Source organism: Ornithorhynchus anatinus, chromosome 9 (genome assembly GCF_004115215.2).
Source record: "Ornithorhynchus anatinus isolate Pmale09 chromosome 9, mOrnAna1.pri.v4, whole genome shotgun sequence".
Taxonomy (NCBI): Eukaryota; Metazoa; Chordata; class Mammalia; order Monotremata; family Ornithorhynchidae; genus Ornithorhynchus; species Ornithorhynchus anatinus.
This window is the reverse complement of record NC_041736.1, coordinates 18,554,447-18,568,856: the sequence shown is the minus strand read 5'-3', so window position 1 is coordinate 18,568,856 and position 14,410 is coordinate 18,554,447. Positions and strand designations below refer to the sequence as shown.

Sequence of the window (14,410 nt, the reverse complement as noted above, 5' to 3'; positions counted from 1 at the left end):
TGTCTCAGCAACTGAGGAATTAGTTAAAAATTTTGAAAATGATTTTGACTTGAAAAACCCTATCCCCCTGCCCTGATGTTTGCCTTAGCTTTTCCTTAAAACCTGCCTTCAAGTTAGTTGTTCCTTAGCGTAACTAGTAGTATATAAAATCTCATTCATCTGTTTTTGAAGTAGAAATTGCTTCCACCTTTTTGAGTCTATTTTTAACTAGATAGATTCGTCCTTTTTTTGCACCTTTTCCCCCACCCCGGCTCCTCCTTCCCCCCCCAGCTCCTCCTTCCCCCCCCACCCCCTCACACATGTAAGTGGTGATTAGGATAATCATTTAGTTTTAGTCCCAAGACAGTGAATCAGGTGAAACTTTTCTGCAGTTTCATTATTTCCACCACCTTTCTTTACCTTCATCTCCCTAACCTACTATCAGTCTCGTATTTTTGCCCTTTATACTGTACTTCTCCACATTCAAAACAGCATTACCTCATCGCGTACTGACTCTATATTCTGTCCTGAAAAGAAAGGAAAAATCTTCTGTAGGTATCACTGAGAATGTAAGACTGAAGTACCTAGAAAAGGTGGCTCCATCTCAAAGGTGAGGGATTTGTAGTGAATTTGTTTGTAATTCTGCTCCTCACTACTCTGTTTTTGTCCTTTTGTGAGAATCTTAGTTGTAAGTATGAGGAAAATAAATTGTTCGAGGGTAGGCTGTAGTGGGGGAAAGCGTGCAGATAGAGGAAGAAGGAAAGAAGCTAAAGTAAACCGGGTAGAGCTGAAGAAGATAGGAAAATATAGATTATTTTTTGAAGAGCTGAATTTCAGTCCCAAATAGTGAAAAAACAAGTGTGGTAGTTCCGGATAGCTAGAAAGCAATTGTGTAATTCTGCAGTAAATCCATTATTTGTTTGTGTTCAATCTTCCTGTGGTAGGTCCCCACCCCCTTTTCTTTCTATTTCTTTTAAAGCTTTTGCCATCCTGCCTGCTTAGTATTTAATGTTGATTTTCCACCATAATAAATTATTCAATGCAGGGCTCATTCTTCAGAACTAAATTTCAGCTTCAGGACCACCAACAGAAGTGTGCTGACCATATTGTTTAAAAATACACCTAGTGCCTTAATTCTTTTGCTTCCCCTTGCCATATTTCCCTGTATTTGATATGCATTGAGAGACATTTTGTTTTAACAGCCAGATTGAGAGTGTTTTTCTTTCTCTTGAGTTTTGCTACCAACACAGAGTGAAATTAAACCATTTCACTCTCGCTTTCACTGTGTCCCCAAGGGTTGTAACTTGGACAACCCAGTGTGTTTGTGTGGTTCACTGATGGGGAATCTCAAGCCAATAGAAAGACAGCAAGAGGACCACACTACCAGATCCAGCTGTTGAATCGATTATACATTTGTTGGCATTTGGTGATAGGGGCTGATGAACTTCTTTTACCTGCCCTCTGGTAAACCTGCCTTCTGCACCTGTGGTTGGGAAGGAAGATTTTGTACCTTCATTGTCCCATTGCTCTTTTAGGATTGGTAGCTTTACTTTCTAGACTGTAAACTCGTTGTGGACTGAGAATGTGTCTGTTATAGTCTCCCAAGCGCCTAGTATAGTGTTCTGCAAACAGTAAGCACTCCGTATATATGATTGACTGACTTTACCGCCACCCTGATGTAGCCCAACCCTCCATAGACCGGGGCAGAGGTCAGCAAAATGACTTAGGAAGCTTCTTAGGAGGAGAAGAAAAATAGGACATGTTCTATGGAGGTAATGGAGAGTTTGTTACCTAAAAATCTGGACTCATTTGTTGCCTTAAAAGCCCCACTCTAACCTGGGAAGTGTCAGAGAAATCACTGCTGAAACAGCATGGCCAAGTGGATAGAGCCTGGGCCTGGGAATCGGGAGGTCATGGGTTATAATCCTAGCTCCACCACTTGTCTGCTGTGTGGCCCTGGGCAAGTTACTTCATTTCTCTGTGCCTCAGTTCCCTCATCTGTAAAATGGGGATTGAGACTGTGAGCCCCACATAGGACAGTGCCTGGCACATAGTAACTGCTAAACAAATACAGTTTTTAAAATTATTAATTTTATTACTACTGGCAGAACAGATGGCTTCTGTCATCACCGACCTTGATCTTAGAGAATAAGTTCCAGACATTACTTACTACAGCAGTTAATAGAAGCCCAGAGCTTTTCACTGGGATCAGAAGCAGGATCACTAGAGATCCATCTAGGGCTCATTCCCTCAAATCACAGAGGAAAAACAAAACATAGCCCCTGCCCTTCAGCACCTTATATTCCTGTGGGAGAAAAGCAGAGTTCCAGTTTGGTGAAGAGGAGGAGGAGGGGAGAAGGAGGAAATGTACAACGTGGAATGGAGTGTCTAAAGTCTGCAGTTCTGCTTGCCAGGATCAGAGTGGAGAGGGAGATGAAGCCAAATGGGATAAGGAAATGGCATCTGGTGCATATATAAAACTGATCATCAGGATTTTTTAGCTGATTCTTGTATCACCAGGGATCCACTTTAGGATTCTCTGACAGGGAGTGGAGTGATTAAAAAGATGCTTGACAGAGATAATTCTAGCTATTGAGTGAAGGCAGAGTCAGAAGAAGCTGAAGACCGGAAAACCAGTGAAGAGTTGCAGTCATTCGGGCACTGTTACAACCAGATCAAGGCTGTTCATTCCAACGCCAAACAAACCTGAGGAGGTTGACTGAGCTTTCAGACAATGCTCACTGCAGGGGTTTCAGGAAGCCATGACCTGTTACATTCTTTTATTCAAGGTGATGGACTCAGGGAAGGGTTAGAGGTCGAGAGGTGACTTTCTGATTTGTTGGTTTTAATTTAAAGTTGCCTGGTGGAGATTTTCTTCACCAAAGGGCCACATTATGGGTCTGGGTTGGGGGGAATCCATAAGAAGGAATGTTATATTAATTAAATTTACTTTAATTAAAATAAGTGGAAATCCCCAATGTTATATCAAATTCATCCCTGCCCAGGAACAACTGAATACAGATTGCCACTTCCAAACTTCCATTTGGTTTTGAGTGCTTTTGCTTCCAACCAAACTGTAGGATTTTCCCTTCCAGGTTTATTCCCTTGTTAGCCTTCACTGTTTGGCTTTTGATCCTTGAAATTAATGATTAAACCTTGTTTAGATTGCCAGTTCATGGGTTCCTTGCACCAATCTGAGTAAGGTGGTGTTCCATACTGTGAATTCATTTTCTTCCTCCATGATATCCTTGCTTGTACCTTTTGGCTTCTTTCCTCATGTTTGAAATTCTTTTTCTCCTTTCCAAACTTTTTGTTACAATGGTTTGGATGTGCAAAATAGTCCACAAGGGCTGAAGCTCCCCAGCGGTGCCATGCACAGGTTTGAAATCAAAGTGATAATAATAATGATATTTATTAAGTGCTTACTGTGTGCTAAAATAATTAGATTGGATGTGGTCCCTAGCCCCACACAGGGCTCACAGTCTGAGGGAGGGAGAACAGGCAGTAATTGTGGTATCTGTTAAGTGCTTACTATATGTGAAGCGCTGTACTAAGCCCTAGAGTAGATACAATATAAGCAGATCGGACATAGCCCCTGTCCCTCATGGGGCTCATAGGCTAAGCGTAGGAGACAGTGATTAGTTCAGTGCTTTGCAAATGTTAAGTGCTCAATAAACACGATTGAATTAATTAATTTAATTCCCATTTTGTGGATGAGGAAACAGAAGCACAGAGAAGGTAAGCGATTTGTCCAAGGTCACGTAGCAGGCAGGTGGCAGATCCAGGTTTAGAACCCAGGTCCTCTGACTCCCAGTTAATCGATATTTATTGAGCACTTACTGTGTGCAGAGCACCGTACTAATAACATGGTACCAGATCCATGTTCTTTCTGCACTGCCATGCTGTTTCTCGTATCATCGTTTTATATCGTTTTATCAGCATTTTACCAATGAGAGGACCGAAGAACAGAGAAGCTAAGAGCTTTGTCCAAGGACACACAACGGGTAAATGGCAGAACCAGAACTAGAACCCAGGTCTCCCGATTCATTCATTCATTCATTCATTTATTGAGCGCTTACTATGTGCAGAGCACTGTACTAAGCACTTGGAATGTACAATTCGGCAACAGATAGAGACAATTCCTAACCACTGACGGGCTTACAGTCTCCAGGTCCATGCTCTTTCTACTAAGTCCCACATGTTCTGCACATAAAGAGCACTTGGGATGGGGAATTTGGGAACCAACCTTATCATATTTTGGCAAGACCTTCTACAGAGGTCAAAAGCCGTCAGAGGTATTTCTGTAGCAATATTGAAATGTACATTCTTAACTATGAATGAGCAGCAGTGACAGGATACAAATGATTTTCACATTGTTATTCTTTACTAGATTAAAGATTTAGGGACTACAATTGTTTCTTGGGGATTTTTCTCTGGGAAGCATACATGGTGAAAAGTGTTTGTCTCTGAAAGGGTGAGACCTAATTTATGCACCTAGGTGTGGCAGAAGAGATCAATGTGCAGCCAAATGTCCATTCCACATGGTGTGAATTTAAACTTAGTTCTCTGCCACAGACATTGACTAGGTTGCCAAATACAGTCCTTGGCATGGAGTAATTAACAGTGTACATGGAAATTGCATGTTGAAAAGTAGTTAAGCACATCTAGACACTGTAACTTTTCCAAACTAATTGATTTCAGAGGCTTTGTTTGTTCTTTCAGATCACCTGACTCATTCTGCCAGGAAGAAAGGAGAGGACCAAGTACTCTGAATTTCCATTTTTGGAGGTCTTTAAAAAAATAGGATAGATTGACATCTGTCTATGAATGGTATAATTGTGGTTCAATCGCATGGTTAAAATCCGACCTACGGTTTAGGATTCCCTGAAATGGGCCAGGGAGAAGAAGGTTTTAAAAGAAAGCCAGCCGTGTGCATGGGAAGAGGAAAGTTACAGAGGGCAGAGAGGGCTAGAGAGGCCAGTCCTTTTCATGTTCTCAATTTCTACTCATTTCTTCTTTGTTTCGTCAGCTCCTCCCACTGGTCAGCTTACAGTCGCTCTTGTCCAGCCATCTGGACTGGAAATGACTAGAGGGATAATGGAAGGGAAGAAGTGGAGCTGCCCAGACGGGGTAGATGACATGCAGAAGTCGGTGCAAGAGGTGGGGACTTTAATAGACTACAGCTGCATGTTATTCTTTGGACTGGGTAAGACTTTCTGCACGTGGTTCTATTTGCCATGATTGCTATTAATCCAGTCCATCTCCACACTTCTGTTGGTAGTCCCCTCCGGTGGAGATAATCATAACAATGGTACTTGTTAAGTACTTATAATGTGCCAAGCAGTCCTGTAAGCACTGGGGTAGGTAGAAGGTGATCAGGTCGGACACAGTCCCTGTCCCGCATTGGGCTCACAGTCTGAATCCCCCTTTGACAGATGAGATAACTGAGGCCCAGAGAAGTGAAGCAGCGGCCAAGTGGCGGAGTTGGAATTAGAACCCATGACTTTCTGACTCCCAGGTCCGTGCTCCATCCACTACACCGTGCTGTTTCTCAAAATCGGGCCATGAGTGGTCCCCTCCGGGTCCCCGCCGACAGCACCGCTAGGGTGGGAATGGTCGGACGCTGAGGGTGGCTTAGTGGCAGAAGCACGGGCCTGGGAGTCAGAAGGATTTGGGTTCTAATCCTGGCTCCGCCACCCGTCTGCTGTGTGACCTTGAGCAAGTCCCTTCACTTCTCTGGACCTCAGTTCCCTCATCTGTAAAATGGGAGTCCCACGTGGGACAACAACCTGATGATCCTGTATCTTCCCCAGCGCTTAGAACAGTGCTTGGCACATAGGAAGCACTCAATAAATACTATTGAATACTATGTGCAGAGCACTGGACTAAGCGCTAAGCGCTGCTTGTTTTGTTGCCTGTCTACTTGTTTGTTTTGCTCTCTCCCCCTTCTAGACTGTGAGCCCGTTGTTGGGTAGGGAAGCAGCGTGGCTCAGTGGAAAAGAGTCCGGGTTTGGGAGTCAGAGGTCATGGGTTCGAATCCCGACTCTGCCACTTGTCAGCTGAGTGACTGTGGGCAAGTCACTTCACTTCTCTGTGCCTCAGTTCCGTCATCTGTAAAATGGGGACGAAGACTGTGAGCCTCACGTGGGACAACCTGATTACCCTCTATCTCCCCCAGTGCTTAGAACAGTGCTCTGCACATAGTAAGCCCTTAACAAGTACCAGCATCATTATTATTATTATTAGTGTTGAATAAATACTATTGAATGAATCATTATACCCTAACGGATTGTACCGTCCCCAGTCGATTAGACTGTGAGGCCATCGATGGGCAGGGATTTTCTCTCTCTGTTGCCAAATTGTCCATTCCAAGCGCTTAGTCCAGTGCTCTGCACAGAGTAAGCGCACCCTATTTATTTTGTTAATAAGATGTCCATCCCCTTGATTCTATTTATTGCTATTGTTTTAATGAGATGCCCATCCCCTTGATTCTATTTATTGCTATTGTTTTTGTCTGTCTCCCCCGATTAGACTGTGAGCCCATCAATGGGCAGGGACTGTCTCTATCTGTTACCGATTTGTCCCTTCCAAGCGCTTAGTCCAGTGCTCTGCACATAGTAAGCGCTCAATAAATACTACTGAATGCATCATTATACCCTAACAGATTGTACCGTCCCCAGTCGATTAGACTGTGAGCCCGTCGACGGGCAGGGACCGTCTCTATCTGTTGCCAAATTGTCCCTTCCAAGCGCTCAGTCCAGTGCTCTGCACATACTAAGCGCTCAATAAATACTATTGAGTGAATGAATGGAGTACCGTAATTATCATTGTTGTCGCCCCCCGCCTTTGGCGGGCGCTCCCTGGACCGTACCATTCCACGGGGCCGGATGGGAGGGCACGGGGGGCGTCGGGCTGCGGGGAGAGTCCACGTGGGGCGGGGGGGGGGGCCGCCATCTTGGGAAGGACCGGCCGCCGCCCTTCGCCCCGGGCCCGGCTCCCGGGCTCGTCGTCCGCCGGGGCGGAGCCGGGGGTGGAGCCGGGGATCCTGCCGAGGAGCAGGAGGAGGAGGAGGAGGAGACGGGGGCGGCTTCTCCGAGGGGGAGAGGCTTAAGGCCTCCTTTCCTTTCCCTCCTCTCCCGTCCCTTGTGCCGCCGACAGGTCAGGTGAGGCTCCCCTCCTTCCTCCTCGCCCCTCCGGCCGTTGGGGCCGCTTTTCTTTGTGGGGCTTTTCCTCCGGTTTGTCCCCCGCCCGGCCCTCCTCCCTCCTCGTGATTCTATTTATCGTCATTATGTTGTCTTGTTTTTGTCCGTCTGTCTCCCCCGATTAGACCGGGAGCCCGTCGTGGGGCAGGGATGGTCTCTATCTGTTGCCCAATTGTGCATTCCAAGCGCTTAGTAGAGTGCTCTGCACATAGTAAGCGCTCATTAAATACTATTGAATGAATGCACCCTGCCCCCTGCTCCCCGCCGCTTTCACTGGGCAAAGCCCCGTGGGACACTTCGCCCCCCGCCACGCTTTCTTCTTCCCACCCTTTTCCTCCTTCTTCCCCTCCGTTTCTTCCTTCTCCTACTTCTCCCCTTCCCCTCCTCCTCGTCTCCTTCTTCTCCCTTTCCCCCTTCCCGTTGTCTCCTTCTCCCCCTCTTTTTCCTCCTCTCCCCCTCTCCTCTTCTTCCTCTCTCCTTTTCCTCGTCTTCTCCCCCTCTCCTTTTCTTCCTCCTCTTCTCCCCCTCTTTTCTTCGTCCTCCTCTGCTTTTCTTCTTCCTCCTCCTCTTCTCTCCCTCTCCTTTTCCTCCTCCTCCCCCTTCCTTTTACTCTTCCTCTCCCTCCTCTTCTCCCCCCTCCCTTTCTTCCTCTTCTCCCCCTCTCCTTTTTTCCTCCTCTTCTCCCCTTCTTTTCTTTCTTCTCTTCTCCCCCTTTCTTCCTCTTCTCCCCCTCTCCTTCTTCCTCTTCTCCCCCTCTCCTTTTCTTCCTCCTCCTCCCCTTCCCCCCTTCTCCTTTTCCTCGTCCTCGTCTCCTCTCCCTCCCCTTCTCCACCTTCTCCCCTTTCCCGTCTCCTCTTCCCCCTCCCCTCCTGCTCCTCTCCCTTCTCCTCCATCCTTCTTTCCCTCTTCCCCGCGCCTGCACGGGTTCCCCGGTCGCCCCAAGGCGCGGGGTTTGGCCTCCTCTCCGAGCCCGCCTTGCTGCGGAGAGAACCTGGCCCCCTCCCCCGCCTTCTCTCTTTACTGCAAAGTGGCTGTCGCCTCTTCTTTAGCCTAAGGAGGGAAGGAGGAAACGACTGTGTGCAGGTCTCCACCCTCTGCCCTTAATGACAGGATTTGGGGCTCGGCCTAAATGTAGTTAACGAACTGTTCAGCGTGGTGGTATCAGACGGCTTGATGTTAGTAAAGCGATGCTGGGTAATCTGATTTCGGTTTTCCCGAATTTCCTGGAGGGATTAAAAGATTAGTGCCTTCTTATCAATCAGTCGGTGGTATTTGAGGGCTTACTATGTGCAGAGCGCTGTACTTAGCAGTACAATACAGTAGAATTAGTGGACACAGTTTTCTGACCATAATGAGCTTAGAGCCTAGAGGGAGAGACGTGGAGGGATCAAAAAATAAAAGAATCTTGTTTGAAGCTCTTTCCCTCCCTTTCATTTTCTCTTAGGGTCTTTATTATGGTCTTTATTAAGCACTTACTAGGTGCCAGGCGCTGTTCTAAGTGCTGGGGGAGATACAAGTTATTCAGGTTGGGCGCAGTCCCTGCCCCACGTGGAGCTTACAGTCTGAATCCTCATTTTCCAGAAGAGGTAACTGAGGCCCAGAGAAGTGAAGCGACTTGTCCGAGGTCACAAAGCAGACAAGTGGCAGAGTCTGGACTCAAACTCAGGTCCTTCTGACTCCCAGGCCCGTGCTCTGTGCGCTAGCCATGCTGCTTCTCCTGTTTCCTGTAAGGGATTTATTCTCATTCTTTAATGCATTTGTTCTGTCAAGAGTTTAAAACTTTCAAGCCTTTGTGAGTTCTGCACCTTTTTTTATATGGCAACCCAGGTCGTGTTTTTATAGCAGTGATTTATTTGGTAGTTTGAAAATATCTAGTTTAAAATAGATATTTAAAATTTGCATTGAATTCTGTTGTTTAAAACTCATATTTTCATAGTCAACTGGTACTAATGAATGAGCCCTTACTCTATGCAGGGCACTGAACTAAGCCCTTGGGATAGGACAATGAGTGCTTGTTGTGTGGAGAACACTGTACTAATGGCTTGGGTGAGTACAGGCATGATCCCTGCCACCAAGGAGTTTATAATCTACTAAGGAAGGCAGGCACTAAAGTAAATTACAAGTAGGAGAAAGCAACAGAGTGAAAAGATATGTACATAAATACAAGTGGGGGCTGGATGTGAGTACACAGTTGCTTCGGTGATGCAAAAGTACTGAAGTAGCAGCTATGGAGTAATAGTTCAGGGAGAGGATAGATTCATCAGGGAAGGTCTCCTGGAGGAGATGTTATTTTGGAAGGATTTTTAAGATGGGTAGGGCATTGGTCTGCTGAATGTAAGGAGGAGGGTGATCTAGGTAGAAGAGGGTATGAACAAGAGGCCAGTGGCAAGAGAGAAGGAGACATAATGAAAAGATTGACTTGAGTGGAATGAATTGTGCAAACTGAGAGTGAAGTGGGAGAGGACCATGATTAAGTAACGGGGAGGAGGAGATGATCACCTTAAAGCCTATGATTTCTGCTTGTTGATAAAGGAATGATTAACGTTGAGAAGTTGTTGGCAGGAGGGAGGACATGCACAGAACAGTGTTTTAGAGAAATGTATCAGCCAGCAGAGTAGAATGCGGGCTGGAGAGGAGACAGACTTGGAGGCAAGAGGTGTGCAAGGGGCTGGTGCAGTGGGTTAGGGTTAAGATCAGGATGTGTCATCCGGTTGCAGTGAGAATGGAGTAGGAAAGGGGGAGGATTCTGTACGTTGTGGAGGAAGAACTGATGGATTTCGGGAGAAGCTGGATTTTTGGGGTGGAATAGAGAGGAGAGTCAAGGATAACGCCAAGGTGGGCTTGAAAGGATGGAGAGGATGGGGTGGGAGCTAGTACATGGTGGCCAAAAACTATATGGAGAGGAGGTGAGCTCAGTTTTAAAACATGTTGAGGGGAATTAAAGGGCCTGGAATAGTTAGGTGGGGGCAGTGAGGTGGGAATCAATAAGGGAGGGATAAATAGGTGTTGCTAGCAGGTGAGGAATTTTCGGTGGCTGAGGTTCCATGTAATTTAAAATAAATTCACTGCTCAGTAGTGGCCGTATTTGTGAATAGACAATATCGTGATTTCCTCATTGGAAAATTGCTCACATGGTCTTAGTCTTCTCACATTGACATTTGCATTGCTGAGCATATGATGATGTTAATAGTACCTAACCGCTTACAATGTGCCAGGCACTGTACTATATATGGATTACGGGGGAGAGAGTGAGTACAGCACTGATTTCCAAACCATCTAGTCTACTGTAACCTTTAAACAAACCAGGAATACTCTGAGAAAGGGTAGGAAAAGCTGGGAAAGGAATTTAGTTCCATGGTGTAAAACCAGATCAAGAAAGCAGGAGATTAGGTTTGGTGTGTTCAGCCCTCCCATCTAGTTTCCTTGCAGAAACTGCTTCAGGAAATTAGAATGCTTATATATCCAGGTTAAAATTCAACTTCGCATGTAGGTCCAACATTGAAAGCACTGGTGGCAGTAGAGAAGAAAATAGCTCCCTCTCCCATGCCATTCATTTCAGCTCTGTGTGTCGTTAGAATTCCCCCAGAATCTGATATCAGTGGTTGATAACTTCTTGGTCATTGCTACTTCTCTCAAAAAGAAATGAACTTCTTTTGGAATGGAATTTTATCCCTTGTTTGAAAACACAAAGTTATTGCATCTTCTTTTGGCTAGTCCTAGGAAATTTAACAAGTAACAATTATAAACGCAGGTGTGGGTATCTTTGTGTCCTTGGTGGTCACGGTAATTTGTTGATTCTACGAATTAGTTTCTTGAATTCAGACTCACTAGTTCTTACACAATCCGTGGAGAAAATTACCTGTGTAATGTTATTGGTGCCTTATACGTGTTGCAGCAATGAAGAGGTGGTTCATTTTCTGCAAGTGAGTGGGCAGAGAAGGAGAGTAAATTACTTATTCCAGCTCTGGAAAGAGTTGATTCCTTCCCCAAAAGTTAGCTGATTTGACATAGGTAAAAATGGAATGAACTTAATTTTTCTTTTCCATTCACATTCATTAAGATGATTCCAGCTACACTACGTACACACAGTCATGTTTGTTTGCAGCACCTAAACCCAGCTCTGCTTTTGCCTCCTGGTCTCACAGTCCTTTCTAAGTTCCTGCTCAGAAAGAACTGCACCTTTCTTGATTGCAATATATCAGGCTGGCCTAACTTTAGGAATTGATAGTTTTCCGTTGAGATGCAGCATTGTCTGAAGCTCAGTTTTTCTGGCTCCTTTAAAACATTTCTTCCTACTCCTAGCATTCAGTTTCCAAATTTCAATTACACCATATGGAAGACGCTTAGGTATTCCACTGGTATTCATTCTCATCACATGTCCTGCCCGGTATAGCTGTATAGAAGGGAATGTAAATGCTCTGTAAAGTGTTCAATAAATACCATCGATATTATGATGACTAATATAACTACAATGACAGACTGACTTTGTTTCTAGTAATTTAATGATTCCGATCCTCTCTTGCATATTGATGCTGACTGTAGTCCTTAAGTGATGAAATTGTAAAAAGGAGTAAGATGTGGAAATTTGGATGTCATAGAGAAGGCTGGTTTGTCCTATAGGTCTGTTAGACCTTGAATTTGGTCTAGAGCATCTTACCCTTGCTGCCACACTTATTTGACAGTCGCCCAAGACATATGCTAGCTTTCTTGATTTGAATATTTACTTTCTTGTCTGTCACTGCACTGTGGGACATTGTGCTGCTGAGATGGTAGAATTATGTGGCCACATTTGACACTCTGAAGCCGTTATGGATGTGTGTGTGTGTCTGTCTTTTCCCCTAGGGCAGGTTGATTGATTATCTCAGTTTTTTCTAGACTTAACCTTTTATGCCTGGCTGATTTGGCAAACTGTTGACAGCCATTTGCATTTTTAGGTATTAAGAGGTATGTGGTTGAGTTTTTCTCCTTGTATGGTGGCATTGGTTTAATATCATATTCAAATGAAATTCATCCAAAATATATCTTTCACCCCATGCCTAAAAGTTGTCTGGTGAATAGCCAAGCATTACAATTTTACTAGCCTTTTCATTGTCTAAGGATGAAGTATTAAATGATGCCTTGTTAAATGAACTACAGTGGATTTCTACCTTCTGAAACATGAAATGGCTGGATCTTGGTTGCTATTTGTAGAATATATGTGTCTTTTTCAAGTTATTTATTCTTCCAGGCTGAACTACAATACACCCAGGTCTCCTGTAACATAGGGGTTATACTCTTGCAAAACCCTGGTTGAAGGAAAACTTGGCACCCATTACTGTGCTATGCACATTCCCACAAACCATTTCTTCTAATCTTGCAGTGTACCTTGTCCATACAGACTTAGCCTCCCTGATTTCCTAATGCTGTCCTAGCCAAAACATGTAATAAAAATAGAGATTCTGGCAGAAATGAGTGTACTGTATAGGGCCTTTGCATTCTAGAGTTCTCAAATATAAACTATCTTTAGTCTTCTTTGATAAAATCTCTTCCTGACTGCTTTACATGAGTTTTTAAAATAGACACTATCTTTTTGTGGTGTTTCCTAGTCTAGATTGTAAGGAGAGACAGCTTGCTGGTGCAGCCAAATCCCCGATATTACCTCCTTTTCTTGCTTAAAGACACATTTTTGTATATTTTTACTTTGCCGGTGATGTAGTATGTTTAATATTTTTCTCAAACAATCCCTTTGGAATAATTTTACATTGTCAATCGGTTAATCAATGGTATTAATTTAACACTTACTATGTGCAAAGCACCATACTAAACGCTTGGAGGAGTACAAGACAGAATTAATGGACACATTGCCTTAGTGGACACATTGCCTGCCCATAACGAGCTTACAGTCTAGACAGGGAGGCAGACATTCAGCCCTGGACTCCAAACAGGGAAAAGTCTTCACTATAGGGCTATGCCCCATGGGGTACTCAGTAGAGAAGCAGCGTGGCTCAGCGGAAGGGGCCTGGGCTTGGGAGTCAGAGGTCATAGGTTCGAATCCCGGCTCCGCCACTTGTCAGCTGTGTGACTGTGGGCAAGTCACTTAACTTCTCTGTGCCTCCGTTACCTCATCTGTAAAATGGGGATTAACTGTGAGCCTCAAGTGGGACAACCTGATTACCCTGTATCTACCCCAGCACTTAGAACAGTGCTCTGCACATAGTAAGTGCTTAACAAATACCAACATTATTATTATATACAGGGACTATGTTCTTGAGGAACCCCAGGTTAAGGAAAACTTACTACAATGGGCCTGCCTTTGCTAGTGCCATGCACATGAGCACAATGCATTCTTCTGACAGCATGGTTCTAGCCAGGTAGGCGTGAATTGCTGGGGGAACATTCCCTAAATCTCTAACAGTGTCCTGTCTAAAACACGGAGAGACAACATGCGTCATCTTGAATAACACTGACTCTTCCTTTTGTTTCCAGATTGCAACATAGAGCTGAATGGAATCAGCTAGTGAGAGAAAATGAACGTCTTTTCCGACTTGGCTGCAAAGGACTTCTCTGCTTCACTCAACATGTCCAAGTCTTTGCTTGGAACACCGGGACTATGGATTCAATTCTACCAATGGCCCTCCGTCTATGTCGATAACAAGACTTTTTTCCAGCCCTATTAGAATGCTTGGCATAATCCTTTGTGGGTACATAGCGGGAAGAGCCAACATCATTACAGCCACACAGGCCAAAGGACTAGGAAATTTTGTCTCTCGATTTGCACTGCCAGCTTTACTGTTCAAAAATATGGTTGTACTTAATTTTTCCAACGTAAATTGGTCCTTTCTCTATAGTATATTAGTTGCCAAAGCTTCTGTATTCTTCATTGTGTGTGTGTTGACCTTACTGGTAGCCAGTCCCGAGAATCGATTTAGCAAAGCTGGACTGTCCCCATATTTGCTACCAAAGTAATGACTTTGCGTTGGGATATCCTTATAGGTAAGGTGTCACCCTTTTCCATTTAAAAAAAATTGTCGAATAGGTGTTCGACTTGGATAACTCATGTTACTGTGCTTTGTACTCTTGTTTAGAAGGCCCAAAGCCCATCAGCCTCCCAGTAGATACCTGAGCTTCTCATTTTGAACTGGGGATGACATAACTTTGCCAGTGCATGGCCAAAGTGGTGTAGGTGATTAGATTCATTTAAAATGGTCCTTGCCATATTGTGCTTGGACTCATAGAACTAGAAAATGCAT

At 44.6% G+C, this 14,410-nt stretch overlaps 1 protein-coding gene across 1 annotated transcript in view; it reads left to right on the top strand.

Annotated features, from left to right (window-relative positions):
• The first annotated feature begins 7,035 nt into the window (after positions 1 to 7,035).
• Positions 7,036 to 14,410, top strand: part of GPR155 (G protein-coupled receptor 155) — a 39,959-nt gene continuing 32,584 nt past the window's right edge. The window contains 4 exon segments of the mRNA XM_029072256.1: positions 7,036 to 7,142; positions 13,647 to 13,765; positions 13,767 to 14,107; positions 14,109 to 14,158. Coding sequence (XP_028928089.1) covers positions 13,688 to 13,765; positions 13,767 to 14,107; positions 14,109 to 14,158 — 469 coding nt within the window. The 5' untranslated portion in view covers positions 7,036 to 7,142; positions 13,647 to 13,687.